The sequence below is a fragment of the Notamacropus eugenii genome, chromosome 2 (assembly GCF_028372415.1).
Source record: "Notamacropus eugenii isolate mMacEug1 chromosome 2, mMacEug1.pri_v2, whole genome shotgun sequence".
NCBI classification, from domain to species: domain Eukaryota; kingdom Metazoa; phylum Chordata; class Mammalia; order Diprotodontia; family Macropodidae; genus Notamacropus; species Notamacropus eugenii.
The window spans coordinates 383,282,161-383,306,006 of record NC_092873.1 but is presented as its reverse complement, the minus strand read 5'-3'; the positions used below and the strand labels follow the sequence as shown (position 1 = coordinate 383,306,006).

The 23,846-nt window shown below is 38.6% G+C and overlaps 1 protein-coding gene across 1 annotated transcript in view; it reads left to right on the top strand.

Moving 5' to 3' along the window:
* SPTA1 (spectrin alpha, erythrocytic 1) overlaps positions 1-23,846 on the top strand; it is a 99,258-nt gene that overhangs the window by 69,939 nt on the left and 5,473 nt on the right. The window contains exons 39-48 of the mRNA XM_072647345.1: positions 1,399-1,497; positions 3,455-3,617; positions 4,768-4,844; positions 5,943-6,152; positions 8,532-8,828; positions 13,683-13,795; positions 15,099-15,116; positions 17,789-17,840; positions 21,887-22,074; positions 23,277-23,330. Of these exons, the coding sequence (XP_072503446.1) occupies positions 1,399-1,497; positions 3,455-3,617; positions 4,768-4,844; positions 5,943-6,152; positions 8,532-8,828; positions 13,683-13,795; positions 15,099-15,116; positions 17,789-17,840; positions 21,887-22,074; positions 23,277-23,330 (1,271 nt within the window). The remainder of the gene's footprint in view (positions 1-1,398; positions 1,498-3,454; positions 3,618-4,767; positions 4,845-5,942; positions 6,153-8,531; positions 8,829-13,682; positions 13,796-15,098; positions 15,117-17,788; positions 17,841-21,886; positions 22,075-23,276; positions 23,331-23,846) is intronic.

The window sequence follows — 23,846 nt, the reverse complement described above, 5'->3', positions numbered from 1 at the left end:
ACTAATATTTTATGGCATCTAGAATGTACCAGGCACTGTGCACCAAGTGTTTTATGAATATTACTTTATTTGATCCTCCTAACAACTCTGGGAGGTAGGTACTACTGTTATCCCCATTTTATAATCAGAAGAAACTGAGATAGAGGAAAAGTGACTTGCCTAAGAGCTAACAGCTAGTAAGCATCTCAGATCTTTCAAGCTCCAGACCCAGAGCTCTGTCCACTGCACCTTATGAAACTGTCACTGACTTTGTGATCTAACAGCGTCATTGACATTCCTCAGCTTCAGAAAATACATGTCAATGCACAAGACTTTTCTACTGACACACAACATAAGGGAGCATAGCAAATGCAGACAAGGTACACAGCCAGAGTAACCAGACTCTTCCAGAGCCATACTGCCTTACTAAAGAGAATTCTGCCCTCAGTCTCTTGATCAGCCTCCTTCCTACACAACCGGATTTACAGCAACAGTAATAAGGGTTCATAGAATTTAGATCTGGAAAGAACTTTAGAGATCATCTGGAGGAACTCCATTTACAGATAGAGAAACTGAACCCCACAATAGATAAGGAACTTCCCCAAGTCACATAGGAAGTAAGTAACAGCAATGGGATTCAAACCTGGGTCTTCTGACTTCAATTCCAGAGTTCTTTCTAATTTCATGTTGTCTCTCAGTATAGAAACACACTCTTGAAGTCCTGTACTGTTGCTGCATTTCTATGATGCTTAGTAGCAGCTGTAGAATGGCACTGAGGTTGGTGCCCTCTCTGTGTTTCTTGGCAGCATCTGCTACTTTCCTCCTCTCACAGCTCAACTCTTTTGCCTTCCTGAATGTGCTAAAATAACCCTGGCAGGAGGTGATGCAGGCTCACAAAACAATTATCACAGTGAGATTGAGAAGGAAGTTCTCTTTTCAAAGGAGAGTCAATAGCGTGGAAAGGTAGGAGCAGATCATAATCAAAGACTTGGACGCTGGGTAACTGGAAAAATGGTGGTACCATGATAAGAAAAGGGCAGATGTGATTGGGATTCACTTTGTGGAAGATTTCTTTTTATTTTTTAAAACCAAATTTTAAAAATATTTATTTATTTATTTTTTATGTTTCATGTTTTTTTAATTGATAAATATTCATTTTCTCTCTCTATCACCCTTACCTGTGGGGGGAGAGAGAGACAGAGGGAAAAGGAGAGAGAGAGAGACAGAGAGACAGAGACAGAGAGACAGAGAGACACAGAGACAGAGACAGAGACAGAGACAGAGAGACAGAGAGAGAACATCTTTAAAAAATATGCACTTTGGCCATGTCCCAAAATGTGTGGCACATTCTGCCTATTTAGACTCTCACCTTTCTGTCTGGTGATTTTGAACTGACTGGTATGTGATCTTTTCATACAGAGCTTGCTTAAGAAGCATGAGGCTTTGGAGAATGATTTTGCAAACCATGAGACTCGAGTGCAGGAAATATGCATTGAAGGAGAAGACCTTCTGAGCAAGGTAAGTGAAGGATATCACGGCTTAACTTTTTTAAAATAGTGACTAGAGGTCTATTTTAGGCGACAGGAAAGAGGAAGAAACCATTCTAGGAATTCTTTCTGACTACCCCAATGTCTGGAACACTCTCCCTCCTCTGCTGCAACGACTTACCTCCCTGGCTTCCTTTAAGTCTTCAGTCAAATCCCGCCTTCTACAGAAGTCCTCTTCAGCTCTTCTTAATTCTAGAGCCTTTCCTCTGTTGATTATATGTAATTTATCTCGTATATAGCTTCCTTTGTATAGATTATTTTTGCAAATTACCCCCTCCCCCCTTTAGATTTTAAGTACCTTGAGTAAGGCACTGTCTTTCTTTGTCTCCTTGCATATCCCCAGGGCTGAGCACAGTGTCTGGAACATAGTAGGCGCTTAATAAATGTTTACTGATTGAGTGTATTGCTTTCCTCCCTTCTGTATTGGAATATTATGGAATAGCTGAAGTCTTGTGTAATCATCTGAATTATTGCATTATGTCTTGGATCCCACTTACTTATGTTTATATTGAGTAATGTCCCTAACTCCTGATTCACCATTCCTATGATTCTTAAACCAAAACACCTCTCGTTGGTTATTCCTTCCCTATATATGTTAGTTCTCTCTATTAGAATACAAGTGGGTAGGGACTGGTTTTCTTGTCTTTTTATTATATTTTCATCCATACCTACACCCCCTAGTATAGTGCTTGACATATATTAATCACTTAATAAATTATTCTTTTAATTCATTCATGACTTGCCCCAACAGATTATAATTTCCATGTAGGCAGGGAATATATAGTTTTTCTTCTTTGTATCACCAGAATCTGGCACAGCTCATCACATATAGTAGGCACTTAATAAAATGATTGAATGGAATCATATATCTTAGAGCTGCAAGCTATCTTAAATATTAACTAATCCAATCTTCTCATTTTCCAGATGAGGAAACTGAGGCCACAAGTAAGCGGGTGACTAGCTCAAGGTCAGGCAGAGAGTAGGGGGTAGTTCCAGGATTCAAACCTAAATCCTCTGACTTTTGATATAATGTTTTTAACTATATTACAGCTTCCTCATTATCATCTATGATATCTTTACTGAGTAGAGACATCATATTGATCATATCTAGTACATACATATCATATCACATCTACTATGGCTATTTGTGAACCTGCATAACATATAGAGTAAAGACAAATACAAATATCTAGTAAGTATTTACTTTTACTGAACCTAATTGTGCTAGTTGTGTTTCACCTCTCTCAGTATCCTCCACTGTAAAATGAAGGTGCTAAACTAGGTGATATCTGTAGTCATTTTTTAAGTTCTAAATTCTAAGATCTTATGACTCTATGGCTACTTCTGTGGAAGGGAAAGAAGGAGGATAATAGGAGAGTTCACCAGTACTAACAAACTGTTCCTGATGGTTTTATAGACAATCAAACCAAATGGATCACTTCAGTGGACTGAGATGTTAAGTCAGTGCACATAAAACTATAAATTTATTATTAGATTCACCCATTGTTAGGTAGATAGATTCAGAAAGCTGAAAGGGAGACAGGGAAATTTCTCTTATAATTAGATATAACCAAGAGTAAATTTCGCCTCCTAAGGTTATGATACATCCTACCTCTACTGGTAGACTTCCCATCACTGGTGGAGGCAGGATGACCATTAGTAAAGAAAGCTATAAAGGGAATTCCTGTACAGGAACAGGTCACCTGCAATGTCCTCTTAGTTCTCTTTGATCCCCAACATTCCCATCTAATGTGACAGCCACACACACACACATCTCCCTCCCAGGTCAAAAAGATAATTACGTTTGAGTAACATGTGAAGCTTTCCAAGTTCTTAGCTTTGGACTGGATAGTTGTCAGTTGTAAGGGATAAATACTTGCTAATTGATTAGTTGATTCTTCTCCTTTCTTTCTATCTCTGTGAGGCAGGAGGACACACAGCAGAAAGAGAAAATCAAGGCCAAGATCGATGGCCTGACTTCAAAGATCCCTGCTCTGGCCAAGGCAATTGCAGCTTGGAAGTCCCAGCTGGAAGACGATGCTGCTTTCCAATTGTTTAACTGGAAGGCTGACACAGTGGAGTCCTGGATAGGTATGTCCTGCATGAACTCAGTGTCCCCTGCATTGAGGAGCTAATGGGCAGGGTCATCTGGACTTGGGATCTTTACACATTTTCACATTATCCTTTTGGAATCCCTCACAGTGCTGTGGACAAGCAAATTTTTTTTTATATCAGAGATGATGATTTCTTGAGATTTCCAAGTATAACCAACAAAGTCAAGAAACAGCTTTCAACTTCCACTCACCTCCACTCAGGAAAGTGGCCACAATTCAAGTAGCCACTGCAATACAATTTTTATTTATTTTACTTTTAATTTATGGAATAAAACAAGCATTTGCATAGCATAGTATAAGATAAAATGTGATTGCACATGAAATTACAAATCTATTATATACAAATTTCTATTCCTTTTAAGTACTTAATAAAATATGATTTTTATATGATTCATATATACCTTACTTTTAGGGGTGTGCTGGCAAATGTTTAACAACCACCTCTCTGAAAAAAAATCATTTACAGCACATTATTAAGTTTAATATGAATTATTAGCATTTTCTCCATCACTTTAAGTCTAGGCAATCACAGGATAATAAATCAGGATCTGATTCGTAACATTTGTCTATTTCCAAGATGTAAATACACTGAAAATTTAACATCTGGTACTGACGAGCTAATTGGAGTTGCTTCTAGCTCACTCTTCTTGCACATCTTATTTTTTAAATGTGGAAATAGTCATTGTTGCATTTTTCTTTTGTCCCTTTTCACATGATGTGTACAACAAAAACAAAATAAAAAATTGCACTAAACTTGACCTAGGTTTGAATTGCAATTGTGATAATTATTATTCATGTTATTTTGAACAATTGATTTAACCTCTTGATTTCTTTATCCATAAAATGATGGAATTGGACCAGAAGACTTAAAAGTCTTTTTAAATGCTTAATTTTATTATCTTGAGATCTTAAAATCTCAACCCTACTGGCTCACCTTAATGAGGGCGCAAAACACTTTAAAAGGCATTATACATTTCAATGATTCATAACTCTTAGAGTTAGGAAGGTGGTATGCAGTCTAATCATTTCTTGTTATGCTTTAAAGAAATTTGGTCCTACTCTTGTCATTGTCCAATCCCGTCCCATGAATTGTGATTATGCTCATGACTGTAGCCTATGCTTTCCAGCTGATAAAGAATCCACCCTGAAAATCAATGGAAATGGAGGGGACCTTGCTGCTTACCGTATGCTCCTCACCAGGCAGGTAAGAATGGGAGTTACCCCTTGCCAGAAAGTTAGCCAGTGGAGAAGTCTGTGTAATGAGGGATCTGGGAAAGGAAGGGAAACCTTATCCTCCTAAATTATTTCATTCTGGCTTAAATTATTTTGATTTTTCTATTAACAGCTCTTACCAAGTAGGAATTTTTATAATCCCAGCTCCTAAAGGCTCTGTTGGTACGATTTTTATTTTGAGATCCATGTTTGAAAATTCTCCACCTGGTTTCCAAAGTAGAGGTAGTGTGTGATGCAGTGAATAGACAGCATCCTGGGCTGGAGAGAATCAGAAGACCTGAGTTTTAGTACCAGTGCTGAATTCTGCCCCCATCTGTAAAATCAGGGCCTTGGGTTATATGAATCCTAAAGTCTCTTCTGCCTCTGCATTTTATTAGTCTCTCTCTTAGGTCCTGAGGGAGCTACAAAATTTGGATAAGACCCTACTCTCTGTTTTAATGGAAATTCTGTTCTCAAATATCATGTTCAATCACAAAGTATTTATCAAGGAACTACTCTATGCAGAGTACTGTGCTACACTGAAGGGACCTACAAAATTTAAATAAGATTCTCTTTTCTGGTTTAACACAGCTTATATTGTTGTAGTGGGATGACTGAGTGAATGATTTAATGAGAAAACCTTGGCTCCCACCCCTTCTTGTGACACTAGACATAATCCTTGTTAAGTGAGGTATAGTAGAAAATATGTAAGATTTGTAGGTAGAGGGCTGAGGTTCAACTTCCAGCCTCATTTCTCTCAGCCTCTGTTTTATATACAATATGTGCATGTATATATGTATTTGTGTGTATATACATATACATATATATATACATATTCATATATATATATATATATATATATATATAATAAGAGAACTAGGTTCGATCTTTTCTAACTCTAAATGTGTTAATACTTTTAACCTAAGGTTCCTAAATCACCTATGTAGATCTTATCTTGACCATCATGTTGACCCTCACACAACATGTTACTCAAACTGTACTTTAAAGCTGGTGGATTGCCAGGTACAGAGACTCCCTTGGTCTCCACATGGATAACCCCAGCTTACCCCTCTCCATTGCCCTACTGTAGGATACACTGGATGACGGACTGAAAAGCTTTGAGCAGGAGCAGCTGTCAGAAATAACAGACTTAAAAGATCAGCTGGTAGCTGGGGAGCACAGCAGGGCAAGCACCATTGAGGACAGGCATGCTGCCCTTCTCAAACGTTGGGACCAGTTACTGGCTATGGCTGCAGCCAGAAGGGCAAAACTGCTGGAGGAGCAACTACCCCTTCAGAAGGTAACCACACAAGGGAGATATTAGTAGCATCTGGGTTAGCAATGAACCAGCATAAATTCCAAATGCAGTTTTTGCAATGGGACGGATTCTCACTAGGATCAGTCAATCACCACGTAATTATTAAGGGCTTATATAAGGACACAAGTGGATGTGGTCAGTTCTATTCCCCACTCCACCCCAAATATAATGAGGTTAAGTATATTAAGGTGGAACCACCTCCAATGGGATTTTCATGTGTGTACACTACCTATCACTCAATCTCTCATTCAGGCCCATGGAAAACACCACTAATCTCTGGGTTTGACTCACTAACTCCAACCTACTCTCACTAGGAGATCTAAATTCCCACTGATAGACCATCGCTATGTGGTTACATTCAAACTCTCAGGGTCTGAGGCACAGCCCTACTGAAGGAAAATATATTTCCCCTATTAATCTTGCTAGCTCTTTGGCCCCCATCCAACGTGTTCTCTACACATCTAGCCACTCACAAGGCAACGTATCCACAGTGTGCAACATTTGTGCAACCATCCTTTCATAATAATGACATTTTAGATTTTAAATATAACCACTTCATAATAATAAAGTAATAATAAACATAAATAATATTATAATAATATTTATAATGATAGAATTTTGAGAAAATAATTAATTAAAGCAAATATGTAAATAATCGAATACATCACAATATATAAACACAGTCCAATTCAGTCAATTATTTGCTCATCAGAGTTTTGCACTGTCCAATCAGAATAGAGCAACACAGTTCCATTCCACAGCAACCCATTTCACATTTATGTTTGAATCTCATACTGAAGCTAAGAAGTCCTGCTCTTCCTTTTCAAGCCAGAAGCAGCTGCAGCAGAGAGCAAAGCCCCTATGAATAACTTTCCCTTTCTCCAGCTCTAGGTGGTGCTAAAAAACAATAGCTGTTAAAAGAGCTTTGGACTAATGACAACATTCTCTGGTCCAATCAGGAATCATTCAGCTGAAGCTTCTCTAAACTGATTGCTTCTCAAGCTGAGCAGCTTTTCTGATCCCCTGAAATGTTTTTGACTCCTCCCCTCAAGTTCCTTTCCTTCTCTTTCTGCTGATGCTACTATCCCTGTTCTTGAGTTCAGTGTCATAAGCAAGAGCCTTCAGTGGCTTGCGGTTTAGTGAAAAAGTTCCACCTCTTCAAATTTCCGCAACGGAACCCATAGTTCTTTGTTAAACCTACTTGTCACCCAATGGTTCTCCAATTTCTCATTTTTTTATTAGCTATTTTTTTTTAGTTTTACCTTCTTTTATCACAAAACATGTAAATGCGAATTATCTGAGGTAACTATCATGCCTCAATTCTGGTCTCCAACAAAGAAGTCTATTTCTTTCATGTACTTGAAATCACATTTCTCACAATCACATATTTCTAGTTTTTAATAAATAAAAGATCCTTAATCTTTACATTAAACTCTTTCCACGGAATTGAGACCTCATTCTACATTGTTAACAAAGAAATCCAGGTCCTCAAATCCACACATTGATCATTTTCAAAACTGCCCAAATCCTTTCTAGAACTTGTTTCTTCATTATGCACATTTTAGAAGGGCATATTCAAAAAAGTTCTTTGTCTACTTGTGTTATGTATCAATATTTTTATCCATAATAGAAAAAGTAGCAATATCTTAATGATCTTTGACAATGAATGTAAATCTCTTCCTTTACATATTTTTTTCTACTTTTCTTATCATTGATATGTTTCTTAAAGAGATAGCATACTTCACACATCATGTGCTATAAATGTAGCATTCAGTTCTGGGGATACAAAGAAAGGGGGAAACCTCCTGCTCTCAAGGATCTAATAGTCTAATTGAGGAGACAACATGCAAACAATTTATATATACAGTATAAATGGCAGTTAATTACAGTGAGAAGGCACTAGCAGTGAGGAAGACTGGGAAAGGCTTCATGCAGAAGGTCAAATTTGAACTGAGTCTTAAAGGAAGACAAGAGGTAGAGCTAAAGAGAGAACATGCCAGATTTGGAGGGTAGTCAGTGGCTAGGGAGATCTTCTCAAATAGAAGTTTTGGGGAGAATTCACTAATGGAAGAAAGGAGGGGTACAAGGGCAGAAGGAAATAGAAACTGAAGAAATTCTTCTATGTACTGACCCAAAGTCTGGCTCTCTGTACTGTCCACCTAATGTTCTTAGTCTTGCCCCTTTGAGCTGTACAGGATAAGAAAACTTTTCTGTTATTTTAGAGAAACAATCATCATGTCTCTGAGAAATGTCTCTTTCTCCAGAAAATGAATGAATGATAAAGGAAAATGCTCTCTCTGTCTCTCTGTCTCTGTGTCTGTCTCTTTGTCTCTGTCTCTCTCTCTTCCTTTCTTTTCCCAGGCTGAGGACTTATTCTTAGAGTTTGCCCAGAAGGCTTCAGCCTTCAATAACTGGTGTGAGAATGCAGAGGAGGACCTCTCGCAACCTGTACACTGTGTCTCCTTAGAAGAGATCCGGCAGCTTCAGAAGGACCATGAAGCCTTTGTGGCCTCCCTCCCAGGAGCTCGAGCTGACTTTGACCACTTGGTGGAATTGGATCAGCAAATAAAGGCCTTGAACATGCCTTCCAGTCCATACACCTGGCTAACTGTGGAGGTTCTAGAAGGCATCTGGCTGAACCTGCCCAACATCATCAAGGTATCGTGGGGCTAGTCCTAGGGGCAACAAACTATAGTCAAAAGAACATTAGACTTGGAATCAGAAGAAATGTCTTTGTTTCCTAACTTTGATAGTTATTTCATGCATAGCTTTAGGCAAACACTTTTAGGATCTATATTCCTCAGTTTTCCTCATCTATGAAGTGAGAAAGTTAGACTAGATAATCTCTTTCTTCACCACTCTGAATTGTTTGACCTTTTTATAACCCAACCCATCCCCATGTCACAGACAAGAGGAGCCATCCATCATGCAGGGCTCAGGGTAGTTGGACACTAGCCCAGGAAGGTAGCTGGTATATATACAAGGGGTTTCAGTGCCAATTTCTGTTTAAAAATAAAGATGAGGTTCTCATAAACATAATCATGCTCAAAGGCCCCCTTTCCTCCCCCCCCCCTTCATTCCATTCCCAACACATACATAGTATTGCCAGGGGTAAGAGCCACCTCTTACCCCTCACCTTTCCCTCGCCTCTATAATGAGGAAGAGGGGGGAGGAAGGAGAGGAGAAAGAGGAGGAAGAAGGAAGAAGAAAAAAGAAGGAAAAGAAAGGAGGGAGGAGGAGTAGGAGAAGCATTTATATAGCACTTTAAGGTTTGCAAAGCACTTTGCAAATGTTCTCTTATTTATCCTAATAAGAATCCTGGGAAGTAGGTGATATCATTATCTTTATTTTATAGAGAAGGAAACTGAGACAGAGAGAGGTTAAGTGATTTGTCCAAGGTCACATAGTAAATATCTGAGGCTGGATTTGATCTCAAGTCTTCCTGTCTCCAGCCTGAGCACTTCGTCCACTACCTCATAAGCTGCTCTTCTATGACTTCTTTTGCCTTTGAAGGCTACTTTTGCTATTATTTTGACCAGATTTCATCTGGTCTCTTTGCCCAGAATTCTGTCAGGACTGTGAACCTCCTGTTCCATTGCTTCATCTTGGTGGTGTTGACCTTGGCTTCTCAAAGGCTGTGGAATGCAAGATTTGGAAAGCCCTACCAAACTGGAAAAACTTTAATTAAAGATCCAATAATAGACTATGAGTCTGTCATATGAGATTCAACTAGGTTAATTTAGAGAGGTTCATCACCAGAAAGATGGTAGCCAGATGATGAATTTGGGATGCAAGAGCAATTATGAATATGATTTACTCAAAGGTAGATGGATGCAATCAGCGTTAGTGGAGTGAATACTCCTACTGATGAAGTCATAAGTCACTGAAACCAAGCATAAGAATGCTGGGGAATGGAAAATGAAAACATAGAAAGATTTATGCCTTATTACATTTCCAATAGAAATAATGCCTGCTAGGGAACTACATACCTGCTGAGAGAGGCCTTCACTAGTAGCACCATCCAGAAGATCGTCAGGCATTTCTAGGAAGCAACCTCAGTGCTTTCTCAGGACAGGGGAGAGGAAGACAAAAATAACCTAATTCTGCTGACACCACTAATGGCCTTGACATCAGGGATATCAACCAATTTATTGTATCCCACTTGTGCTTAGTTTAGGAGTCAAGGGCAGGAAACAATACAGGGAACTTTGGAGGAAAGACCAAAGGAGAAGCAAAGGCTGAAAGAGCTAGGATTATACGTTCTAGGAAAGGGAAGTCTGAGATGTAAATTAATTATGGTTTTCTAGTTTGGGAAATATTTTATAACAATGATACTGACCTCTCAAGCCACAAAATTTAAAAAAAAATCAATCTTATAGCTTGAGAGGTGAAGGTTAGGTGTTGGGAAGAGTCATCATGTGATATCTGTAGTTCCTCAACCACACACATCACAGTTGTTCTTAAAAGATTTTGTGTCATACCATCACCATCACCATCATCATCATCATCTTCATCATTAATATCAACATCATCCAGCATTCATCAAGTACTGTATTCCAGGAACTGTGCAAGTGCTGACAATACAAAGACAAAGACTCAGTCCTTGCCCAGAAGGAGTTCGCATTCTAAAGGAAGGAGATAACATGTAAACTACATACATATGAGATATATCAGTAGGAATAGGACATAATCTCAGAGGAAAGGCATTATTAGTGGGGGAGGGGAGGTACGAGGAAGAGTTTCTTGCAAAATGTGGGCAAGGAAGGAGAGCATTCCAGGCATAGAGGAAATGGACTCTTGTGGTAGACTGGTGAACCTATGATCTCTTCTCAAAATAATATTCTCAAGTTTCTAAAATAATAGAATTAAAAAGGAAACCACTTATAGAAGTCGTCATGAAAATATGTATTTTAAATGAGCAATCGCCAAGTTAAGAATTCCTTTTTCTAGGGCAAGTACCCTCTCCCCAAACTGACTTGTTTAAAGGGAACTAGAGTTTGGGCATGAATTTCTATGTATAATTCAGAACATCCTGAGTCATCCTTGAACTGGCTTGAAGTTTCATGGTGGTCAACCCATTTACTCTTAGTCTGCCAGTTCACAAACGGGGATGTTTGAGGATAGTATTAGGAAATAGCAATAGCTTCTGTTCTTAGGATGCTGACAGATGGGTAAAGGAGACCATTCAAGGATACACACATGCCTGTGCATGCAAACACAGACATACACACAGAGTCTTAAAAAATGCATATTTAGGTATTGATTATCTGTATGTGGATTATTTGACTTGAAACTTGTCTAGGTCACAGTCTGTTTTCCCTTTTGCTCACAATGCCCTTGAGCCATATCCCTTCTGAGCACCATCTGCTGATTTAGTCCAAAGAATAAAAACTCTGCTTAATATTAGTTTTTAAAATTCAAGTTGCTTCTACTAAAGATTTTTATGTAGAATTCCAAAGCCAAATGAAAAATAGAATCATAGAATGACAGCACTAGGCAGGACCATCGATATCATCGAGTCTAACAACTTAATTTTAGGCAGTTAGGTAGCTCCGTGGATATAGGGCATGGGAGTTGGAGCCAGGAAGACCTGAGTTCAAATTCTGCCTTAGACACTTACTGATCATTTAACCTATTAGCCTTAGTTTCCTTATCTCTAAAATTAGAATGATAACAGTAACTAATTCACAGGGATGTTGTGAGGATCAAATGAGTTAATATATGTAAAGTGCTTTGCAAACCTTGAAGTTTTGCTTGTTGTTTTTGTTTTTAATCAATTCTACCTGTTGATATTGATTTTTAATTGTGAACAGCTAGGCCCATAAAGGGTTAGTGAAGACCCAAGGTAATGCAGCTAAACCAAGATTACAATCCAGGTCTTCCTACCACTCACTCAAATTTGGGAGACTTTACTCCCTTCAGATTACCCATTATTGGGGATTATTGCTTTTGTCATGGCTATTTGCATTTATAACTTAGAACTGACTGTTTATAAAAATGTCTTCATCAAATATTATATTGGTGGAGAATGGGGTGCTGGGACAGAGCAGTACTGGAAGGCTTCCTGGAGATAATTTTGAACTGCAACTTTCATTCAATAAATAACCATTACAGCAACACAGTACCAGAAAAAAAGAAAGAAAGAAAGAAATTGCCTTCAGGGGTAGGAAGATATGGGTTCACTTCTACCCTTTAGTGCATGCTGGTTATGTAACCCTCAGCAAGTCTTAATGTCTTGCTGTTTTAAAGCTAGCATATATTATATGCCAGTCACTGTTCTAAGAGCTTTACAAATATATCATTTGATTCCACAACTTTTGGAGGTGGGTGATATTATTATATCCATTTTACAGTTGAGAAAACTGAGGCACACAGAGATTGAGTGACTTGCCCAAGATCACAGAGCTAGTAACTGTCTGAGGCCAGATCTGAATTCAAGTCTTCCTGACTCCAGACCCACTATCCAATATGCTACCTAGCAGCCTCTAGTTAACTTTTTATGATTATGTATTATAGGGAAGATACTGACCTGCATTGGGAGAGGGAATTTCTTCATTTGAGATTTCCTTGTAACAATGAAATCCCAAGTTCAGTACCTATCCGTACACTATTATGTGCCAGACCTTATGTTAGATAGTGAATCTTACTTCAGTCACTTCAGTCATGTCCAATATTTTAGGGTTTTTTTGGCAAAGATACTGGAGTGGTTCTGCATTTCCTTCTCCAGTTCATTTTATAGATGAAGAAACTGAAGTAGACCGGGTTAAGTGACTTGCTCAAGGTCACACAACTTGTAGGTGTCTGAGGCCAAATTTGAACTTAGGAAAATGAGTTTTCCCGACTCCACATCATGTTCTCTATCCACTTTAACAGAGCAATATAAAGATGTGTAAGATGCAGTCCTCACCTGACTTTAATGTACTTACAATCTAGTAGGAACTCTGATGATATGTAAACAGATATGATGCAGCACACAACACAGAGGAGCTTGTGATAATTACCAATAACTTATAGTTATGCTGTCCTTTCATATTTATAATTATTGTTATCTCCATTTTAGAAATGAGAAAACTGAGTACCATCAATATAAAATGGCTTGCCTCGAGTCACATGGCTAATAAGATGTAGATCCAAGCCTCAAATCCACGTCTTCTATCTTCAAATCCATTGTCCTTTCCAATATATTCCAGTAGGACAAACAACATGCCAATGAAGCTCAGGCATAGTCATTTATTGTTGGGGTGATAAAGGAAGGTTCCATGGCCACTAAGTTAAGCCATAGATAGGATTTTGATAGGCAGAGATTAGGAATGACTTGTTTCAGAACGATACCATAGGAGAAGGAGTTAAAAGGTAAGGTAGAGAGGCAGAGGCACATGGGACTGCTTAGGTGACAGTTTCCATGTGAGAAGAGGAAAATGAGATACAACTGGGGATATAGATGGGTGACTTACTGGTCTAAGAAGGGGCTTCCAAAGAATTATTACCTTAGTCTCTGGCTTGGGCTTGCAGGAACGAGAGGAGGAACTGCACAAAGAGGAAGAAAGACAACTGAGGAATCATGAGCTGTGCCTAGAGTTTGAACAAGAAGCCAGTGTATTCTCCCAATGGATCCAGGAAACCAGGTGGGCTGTCCCATGTGGGTCCCTCAACTTCTACTGGGGAGGGATTCATCAGACCCTAAAAGCTGGAGGCCAGAGTGTATTTTCCCTGAATGGGAGATCCTATGGGGAACAACACCACACTCCCAGAGGGGCGTCAATGCCTCTACTCTCCTCTCTCCCTCCTTGCAATATTGGCATCAATTTGCTTTGAGAGAAGGGTTGAAAAAGAGACCAAGCATAGGCAAAAGTTCAAAGTAGCTTGGGGTCTACAGTGTATCACTGTCTCAGCTTTCACTGCAGTCATTGTGGTATCCCACAGAGACCTACCTGCCTAGGCATTGTCATGAAATTATACCTCTTTCATTCTCTCATTACTCATACATTATAACAAATTGCCTTGGTCCTAGGTAACTGTTATAGAGGGACATGTTTGATGAGTTAATTTACAATAAAGTGTGAATGTTTGCTCGTGGCTTGTCATAGAATTGGGAGAAAAAAAAGAGATTTTAGAGATCATCCAGTAGACCATTTTCATTTGACAGATGAGACAATTAGGGTCTACAGAGATTACTTATCTAAGACTTCTTATATCTCCCTATTTGGGTGACATTTTTGGTTTTTTTGGAAAAAGAGAGGGTTTGGAGATGGCAATAACTTAAGCCAAAGGAACTAATTTCCATTGGTGTAATTTTTTTTAATTGTAGCAGGTGATAGATGAGAGATAGAATAAAAGTGTCTCTGTCCCTACTCTCAGAAAAACTTCAGTGCATCACTGAGTTCATGCTCAGCCTATACCATAAAGCAATGCCTGTCTGAGGATCAAATCAGGTACTTCAGAAAAACACAAAATAAAATGGTCCCATCCATTCTGGGCCAAGAAAAGAAAAGACAGTGGTCTGAAGGAAATCAAGAAGTGAGACTCATGGAAATCAAATGGCAGGCATAAAAGAAATTGCTCACCATAACCTCTCCCTTTTTATGCTTTTCTTTTGCGTGTTCCGTGGGAAGTCTGGTAGATTCCGTTAAAGGCAGAGTGTGATATTCTTTAAATTTGTTGAGATGGGAGTTGTCAGTGCTGTGGGCACAGAAGAACAGGTGGGCTTGATCAAAAGGTGGGGATTTGGGGGCAGATGAGTGGGGCTGGTACACAACTGGCAGTCTAATTGACTTTTGATACCAGAGATTTGAAGGCTAAGATCTTGGTCACAGTTTGAAAATTAAAAATTCAGGCAAATAAGATGCCTTTGTGTTAAGTAACTTGACTGATCTGCTTTCTTTTTTTCCTTCTTTCTGCTGGCTCCTGTTCCTGGAACCTTCTGTTCAGGGCTTATTTCCTAGATGGGTTAGTATTGAACCTTATATTTAATGTGGTCAAAGGGATGGAAGGAATCAAATGGTAAGTAAGTTAGTCAGAGGTTGCTTGGTGCCTAAATATTGTAGTCCTCATCCTTGATTAAGCTAGGGGACTGCAGGCTATAGTGAGTAAGTACCAATACTAATGATGGTTTATATTTCCATAACTATGAATGTGTTGTCAAAACACTTTATTTCCATCATTTTAGTTGATATTATGATATTCTTGGGAGATAGACAAAGTAGAATCATTGTCCTCACTTTCAAGGCCCAAGATAATTGTCCTGAACGTTTTCTCATCTGTAAAATTAGGGGGAATGAAGCAGACACTTGTAAAGCCCTTACTGGTTCCTATTTCTGTTAAGGAGGAGTTTCTGATTATCAGTGGAGGGAGTTTTCACACTAGAAGTTCCTCACATTGATTAAATTATAAATTGAGACAAAAAGAAAAATAAAGTTTACCTATTGTCACATAGCCAGAACATGCCAGAGGAAGGATTTGAATTCAGTTCTTTCTGAATCAAGATTTATCCTCTACCTATCATGTTACACTGTCCCATTTTATGGGTGAAGAAATTAAGGTTAAAGAAACAAAGCAATTTACCTAAGTCCACTTAATTAAGTGGCAGAGCCAGACCTTTGCTCTAGAAATCCAGGGTTTTCTTCATATTGATCTAGTTTCTGCCCTATGGGAAGTCACAGACAAAGAAAGACAGGTAGGCATGTAACATCCTACCAATTAGCTTAAAAAATTCATCACCATCACCATGGTAAAGTAATGAAACAGCTCTGATTCCCAGCCTTCTCCACTTACATTATAGTGACAAACTGGTATCATAGAAGGAACTCCAGATTTAGAGACAGAGATCTTTTATTCTAGTTCCATTTCTACCATTAACTGCTTGAACTTGGGCAAGATGTTTGGATTCTTTGAGGCTAGATGTCCTCATTTGCAAAATGTGAATTATGACATCCTTTGTTCTTGGATTGTATAGAGCAAATATTAAAGCGACTGAAGAGTACCTACTGGCTAGACTATACTCATTTGTAAGCCCAGCCCACAGTTCTAATCTGTCAGTAGACAGATGCTGGAGAGCTGCTGCAGACAGACAATGTACTGAGACTGGGGTTGTATAAAGAAGGAACACAATGAATTGGACAGAATTTGAGAAGCAGTAGCGTTTTCAGTGACTTTGAGCTTCTCCCTGAAACAGAATCCCACCTTGTAAACAAGCATATTCTTCTGCTATGGCTCTCTGCCTGCAATCAGGGGAATAGAAATTGCAGGTCACCCAAAGGGTAATGGAGAGATGCGTGGTGAGTGTAAATAGGTTTCAGTATATTACAAATGATGAATTGCATCCACAAAAATGGCATAGAAAAATCATCAAAGAAATGTTACCACCAGAAAAAGAGGTAGACTGGTCAAAGAATAAAAGGTGTTCTGTATTAGTACTTCAGGTAATGTCAGAACGTCTAGAAAGAGATCCCTACCAGCCCCCTGGAGAGTCCATGGAAGATTTATTGGAAGGCATGTATAAGATAGATTGAGAAGGCATTCCAGGGAGTACCTACCTTAATGAGATCACACATCCACTCGGGGCTTGTATTAGTTAAGATCCTGTGGGAAAAAACATTTTGTCATTCTAAACTCTTATGCAAATTTGAACTATTATAATTATAATAATCCCAGGCACACCCTTCAGGATGCATGAAAAAATCAATCAATCCAAAAGCATTTATTTATTAAACACTTCCTGTGTGACAGGTACTGTGATAAGCCTTAGAATAAAAAGAAAAAGCCAACATAGTCCCTGTTTTGAAGAGGTTTATACTGTAATGAGGAAACAATATGCGCAAAATGTATGCATCAAAGATAAATTGTTGTTACTCCTTCATTTTTGAAGAGGTTCAGTGACTTCATGGGTGATGATGACTTGTGCATGAATTGGATTTAAGTGAGGCAGAGCTGCGCAGTCTTTAGCCTCATTCTTGAACACTCACGTTAGGTAAAATGTAGCTTTATAAAAGAAGGCACTAGCTGTTAGAAGCTACTGAAAAAGACCTCTTGGTGGTGTTTGAGTTGTCTTAAAGAAAGCCAAAGATTCTAAGAGTTGGAAGCTAGGAGGCAGAGCATTCTAGGCACTGGATGCAGCTAATACAAAGATGGAGATAAAAGCTAGGGTGTCAAGTGTAAGGAAAATAAGTAGGCTGGACTATATGTAGTGTGAGGGGAAAGAGTAGAAACAAACAAATGAAACAGTCCCTATGAAGCCAATTTTGGTTTCTGGATCTTAATTTCTACCCTTGGCATTACACTCTAACTTGTTAGTATCAAAAGAAATAGGAATTGGTGAGGGAAAGATTGGGCACAGAGTGATTTGGAATTATAGGAGCCCCATCCTAGGCTAAATAAGCTAGGGAAAAAATCATCCTCTCTTATTAATTCAGGAAAGCTTCTTAGGAAATGAGAATTTCAGGGATAATTGGAGCACAGGGAAGATGCAAAGTGGGAGAACATTTCACATGCATAGCATAACCCAGGAAACAATGGGGAGCAGAAGAGGAGACACAGAAATGAAGAGACTTTGAGCAGGTGAAACTCCACAGGTGCTGTCAATTTCTATAATTTATTACATTTTCCTCTGCTTTTCTGACTAGATCATTGCTCAAGGAAACTGGAACCCTGGAATCTCAGCTGGAAGCTAATAAAGTAAGTGCCTGCAATGCCTGTGGCTGCTTGAATCACAGAGAGCAAGAAAGCCTGGCTTAGAGGGATGAGCTGATGCCTTCAACATGTTCATTCAAACATCACATAGCGGAAAAATTAGACTTATTTTATTTGCACCCAGAAGGGAAACTTAGGGGCCTCCAGTGCATAAAAAGACCAATTTGGGCTTTATGTCAAGCAATTCAAACCAAAACCGAAATGCCAAAAGCTGCTCTTTAGCAATTAGAGCCGCCCCAGAGTGGGACGGGCCAAGGAAGGCTGCTAGCAGTAAGACTCAAGATTTTAAAAATATGAATCATTTTCTTTTTAATTAGTTGGTTGAGTCTTTAATTCTTTAATCTAGTTCTTTCTCTCACCTCCTTTTTATGAGGCTTCCAAGCAATCTGAAGAGGGTTAGGCTACATAGCTGCTGAGGTCCCTTCTAACTATCAAATTCTGTGATTCTCTGATCTAATCAATTCAATGGAAGGCATTAATCAAAATATTTATGTCATGTCATGTAGCTCAAAAAAATGGTGGCATGTGACCCCATGGAAGTTTTCCATCTTTTGACTGGTTGCTGTAATGCCACATAGCCTGGTTGTAATCTTCAACTATGATGAGTCCATGAACTTATCCATTTGGGTTCTTATTTCCTGATGCTGATTTCAGTACTACCCATCCTTATAATCTTGTATAATTTTTTTGCATGTTTTTCCCCTCAGTTCCTCCTGTCCAATGTGCACAAGGCCTTCCTTGGTTTCTTTTAATATCTTAGTTGGTCAATAAACATTTATTAAGCATGTATGATATTTTAGATATTGTGCTATACCCTATTCATACAAAAAGAGGGAAAAGTCCCTGTCCTCAAAGAGCTCACGATCTAATGAGGGAGAAACAAGCAAACAAAGATATAAACAAACAAGCCATATATAAGATCAACAGGAAATGATGAATAGGGAGAAGTCACCAGACTTAAGAGGGATTGAGAAAGGCTAAAGTAATTAGGTGTCACAGGGGATAGAGCACTGAACTTGGAATCAAGAAGATGCATCTTCCTGAGTTAAAATCTGGCCTCAGAAATTACTAGATTATGTGACTCTATGCAAGTCACTTAACACCCTATTTGCTGGAGAAGGAAATGGCAGGCCACTCCAGTATCTTTGCCAAGAAAATCCCAAAGGGGATCAAGAAAGGTCAGACATGACTGAAATGACTGAACAAATGGCAAACATGGGAAAGGTTTCCTACAGAAGGTGAGGTTTTAGTTGAGACTTTAAGGAAGCCAGGAAAGCCAGAGGGTGGAGATAAGAAGAAAAGAGAATTTCTATCATGAGTGACAGCTGAGGGAAATGCCCACAGCCAAGAGACTGAGTGTCTTATTTATAGAGCAGCAAGTACTTCAAGGGGTACCAGTGTGATATCTAGATCAATGTGGAGGTCTCACAACTCTATTATCCAATTAGTCATTGAAAAGATGGACTGAACCTGAGAGATTATCTAGTTCAAATACCTCATTTCATAGATAAGAAAGCTGAGACCTTAAGAGGGGCCCCTAAGAAGGACTTTCCCAAAGTCACAAAGTAGCCTCAGACAGAATTTGAACCTCAATTTTTCTGTCCCTGAGCGCAATGCTATTTCCACTATACTATGCTATGTATAAATGTTTAATCCCATGCTGTTTCCTCATAAAACCTAGGGCTATCTTCCTCTCATTGTCAGTCAAATTATGTCCAGAAAATGAAGAGCAATTTTACCATTAGCCAGAGCCATTATAGTGTTGTCAAATTCTGGGCCCCCAAGCTGATATGTCATGTTTTTTTCTCTTCTTTCCCTTCTCTTTTTACTAGAGCTTCAGAAGTAAAGGCCTCCCATTATGGTATTATAAAGAGTATTTATGTGTTTATTCTGATAGATATAAAGATATAGGTATAGGTCTTGTTAGAGATATAGCTATACATAGATAGCTTTTTTCCCTCTAATCAGAATTCAGAAAGAGAAATGATTACAAAATATCATAAAATACATTCCCAAATCAAAATGGAGTTCTTTGGGGATAATTTAACATTTTGGATTATTTGTGCCTAAGTTTCTTTCCATTAGTTAGAATAACTATCCCTGTAAAAATTAATGAAAGTGAACTCCATGGTAGGAATATTATGAAATTCAAGGTTGGGGGAAGAAATAGCATTGATCTCACAACCTGTGAACTTTATGGTGTGACCTACCAGGGGCTTTCCTAATTTGCTCTAAGGAGGCTATTCCAATCTGATTGGGTGGCAGAGTAATATATTTATGCATGATAATGGAAAGAAAAAATTAGCCAGGATAGATCAAAATTCCATATAGTCCCAATGTTTTGTTGGAAGAGGCTGGCTGTGAAGAGCAGGCCTGATGCTGATGGGGAGTGCAAAGAACTTGCTGGGTGGTTGAGAAGATGTGAGAGTGTAGACAGTAACTACTGGGCAGTTATCTTGAAATTGACAGAATATGCATCATGGATATCCCTCTACCATTTTTTCCCTTAGTTTATAGCTGTGTGCTCTTTTCCAATTTTCATGGGAAAAATGGAGATCCTAGATAATTGAGGACCATCAATCAACTGAAACATGCTAGAATCCTATCTGCCTCTTCTCCCTCAGTTCATGACATAGATAACTGTCAGAATAAGAGTTAGAAGGAACTTTTATATTCATCTAGTCCAGTCTTTACCTGAAGCATGAATTTCCCCTACCACATTTCTTATAAATGGGCATTCAGTCTCTCTGATGGGAAGTTCACTACAGTCTGTTCAATTCCCATAGTTCTAATTGCTAAGAGTTTTTTCCTTAGAAACAGTCAAAACCAACCTGTAGGAAACTTCCACCTATTATTCTCAATTCTTCCTTCTGGGGCCATATTGAACAAGTCAAATCTCAATTCAATTCAATAAACATTTAATAAGCACCACTATGTGCCAAGCGCTGTTTCCTATGACAGCCTTTCAAATACTTGATGACTGGGAGTCCTGTTCATTCTAAATATTCTCTTCTCCAGCCTAAATAACTCCAGTATATGTTCAACCAATCCTGAGGTGCCTTATTCTCCATTTTTCCACTATCCTGGTTACTATCTTCTGGACAGTCAGTTAATTGACACACTCTAGCTTACCTGTGTGTCCTTCCAAACATATATCACACACAACTAGTATTATCAATGTAGTTGACCAAGGAGAGTAAACTATGACTACTACTTCCTTTGTCCTGGACACTATCCTTCTATTAATACAGCATAATATAATGAGAGCTTTTTTTCTCCTTGTTTTTATTTTAAGCAGCCACATATTTGCATTGTTTCATATTAAGTTTGTTGTTAGCTAAGATCCTGGTTTTTTTTTTTAACATGGAATGTAATAGATGACTCTCTCTTATACTTAAGAGGTAAAATTGTTTTTAAATATTAATGCAGGAATTTATATTTATCCTTATATTGTTATATCATAAGTTTAAACCTGCAAGAGAGTCCAGAGATCATTTAGTACCCTCTTTCCCTCACTGGGCAGCTAGGTGGCACAGTGAATAGCATTCCAGGTCTGGAGTCAGGAAGATCTGAGCTCAAATTCAGCTTCAGACATTGATTAGCTTTATTAGCTGTGTGACTCTGGGCTAGTCACTTAACCCCTATTTGCCTCAGTTCTTCATCTGTACAATAAGCTGGAGAAGGAAATGGCAAACCACTCTAACATCTTTGCAAGAAAATCCCAATTGGGGTCATGAAGAGTCAGATACAACTAAAACTGACTGAACAAAAACCTATAGCATTAGAAACTATAAAACTATAATAAAACCTATAGTATTAGCCTAAAGTATTGGGAGGTTGGAAGATTTGCCCAGATTTGTACAGAAACAACATTTGAACCAAGGTCTTCCTGGCTTCAAGGTAGGCATTGTGTCCATCACCCCAGGCTTCTGAGCAGAACAGGACTAAGACCCTCCAGCAAATATATCTCTCTGGGTTGCTGTCACTCCACTGATCAACCTTAATCTTTCTTTGTTCCTCTTCCTCTCCAGCGGAAACAGAAGGAAATTCAGGTGATGAAACGTCAATTGAGCAAGATTGAGGACCTGGGGGATACTATGGAGGATGCCTTGATCCTGGACATCAAATACAGCACCATCGGCTTAGCCCAACAGTGGGACCAACTTCACCAACTAGGAATGAGGATGCAGCATAATCTTGAACAGCAGATCCAAGCCAAGTACTGTGGGGCTATGGGAAATCTAGGAATCCTCCAGACTTTGACTAGGCTTGGATGAAGGGATGAGAACTCCAGAGGGTCTAGTGAGAAACTGGGGACAAAAGCACAGTGGATGGGAGAGGACAAGGAGCTTACCATGTAGGGAAGAGAGAAAAGAAACAGAAGCTAATAGTACTACCTTTTCAATGGAATTATTTTTCAGTGAGCACCTTATGATTACCTGCATATTCTAACTATCATCATAATAATAATAATATCTGACATATAAATAGCACTTTAAAGTTTTCAAAAATTATGTTATCTCATTAGAGCCTCATAATAGTGTAAGTTGTTTGATGTGTATCAGTATCCCCATTTTACAGCTGAGGAAACTAAGGTTTATAGACATTAAATAACGTGCCCATGGTCATGCATCTAATATGTGTTGGATGTGGAATTTGATCCCAGAGACTCCTGATTTCAAGTTCAGCATTCAATCTAATACCCTTCAAAACACTTTACACATTTTATACACTCACAGAGTTTCTTTTCAAGGACAGCTCAGTGATTTGGGACAATATTTGATCCTGGCCTGAAATTTCTCCCAAATGCCTTATATTCTTGTTTTTGTTTCTTTAAACTCAAATTTAAGGCCTCTCTGACTCATTTCCCTGAGGCCAAAGTGGATCCCAACCATTGTAGGAGCTTCCCCTTTCTACACAATCCCAATAATCATAAAGTAAACATTTAATAAATGCTGGTTGACTGACTCACTTTCCCGCTCCCCAGTGAAGATGAAATGAAGTCAGTCAGAATGAGCAGCATTAGGAAATTTCCAATGCTAAGAGACTGAGAAATAGCAATGAGAAACTGAATTAAATCACCAATTGGGTTCCTTCCATCTCCAGGATTCTCTAATATGATGACCTATGGGTGGGGTTACCCTACCTACCTGGTTTACAGTCTCCGCATCTCTGAACACTCTTTGTTTTGCTCTGGACATAGTTATAGTCAACAGCTGTAAATGCCCCAAGGCACTGATATCTTTCCCAGTTTTTGTTTCATGGCCGATGGGCCATTCTTATCATTGCGAAGGGAATTCCTTTCAATCTCAAGCTGATATTAGCAGATAGTGATACTGTCTCTTTCAGTGGGAGACGGTAGAGCTGGGAGGCATATATGAGAAAGTATTTTGTATAAGATATTATGATTATTCTTTGCAGGGACATGATTGGTGTGAGTGAAGAGACTCTCAAGGAATTTAGTACAACTTATCAGTAAGTATGAGACCAGGATTGTGCTGGTAAATATTTAACAATTGACTCTCTAGGAAAACATAAATGTGCACAGGACACAATTTCAAATTGAATCTGCTCCTTTTACACTGTCTTTATCATTTTCTTAAGTGTAGACAATTAGCAAAATCAAGTTCTGATTTGTAGTATTTGCTGATTTCTGACATATATAGACTTGTGCTGAAAATTTAACTTTACTTTCCTGAGCTGGTACAAACGAACGCCAGCATAGTCCTGTGTAAGAAGGCTATACTCCCACAGGACTGGGAGTATACAATATTTAGAAGACAAAGGAAATTGTTCTTTTCAGATTAACTTCAACCTGCTCTGTATATATCTTGTATTACCTAATTATTTATATGTTGCTTTTCACATTAGAATGAACTCTCTGTGAGAGCAGGAAGTGATTTTTGCTTTTGTTTGAAGCAACAGACCTTAGCACAGTGCCTGGCACTTAGTAAGTGCTTAATTAAATGATTGTTGACTGACTGACTTACT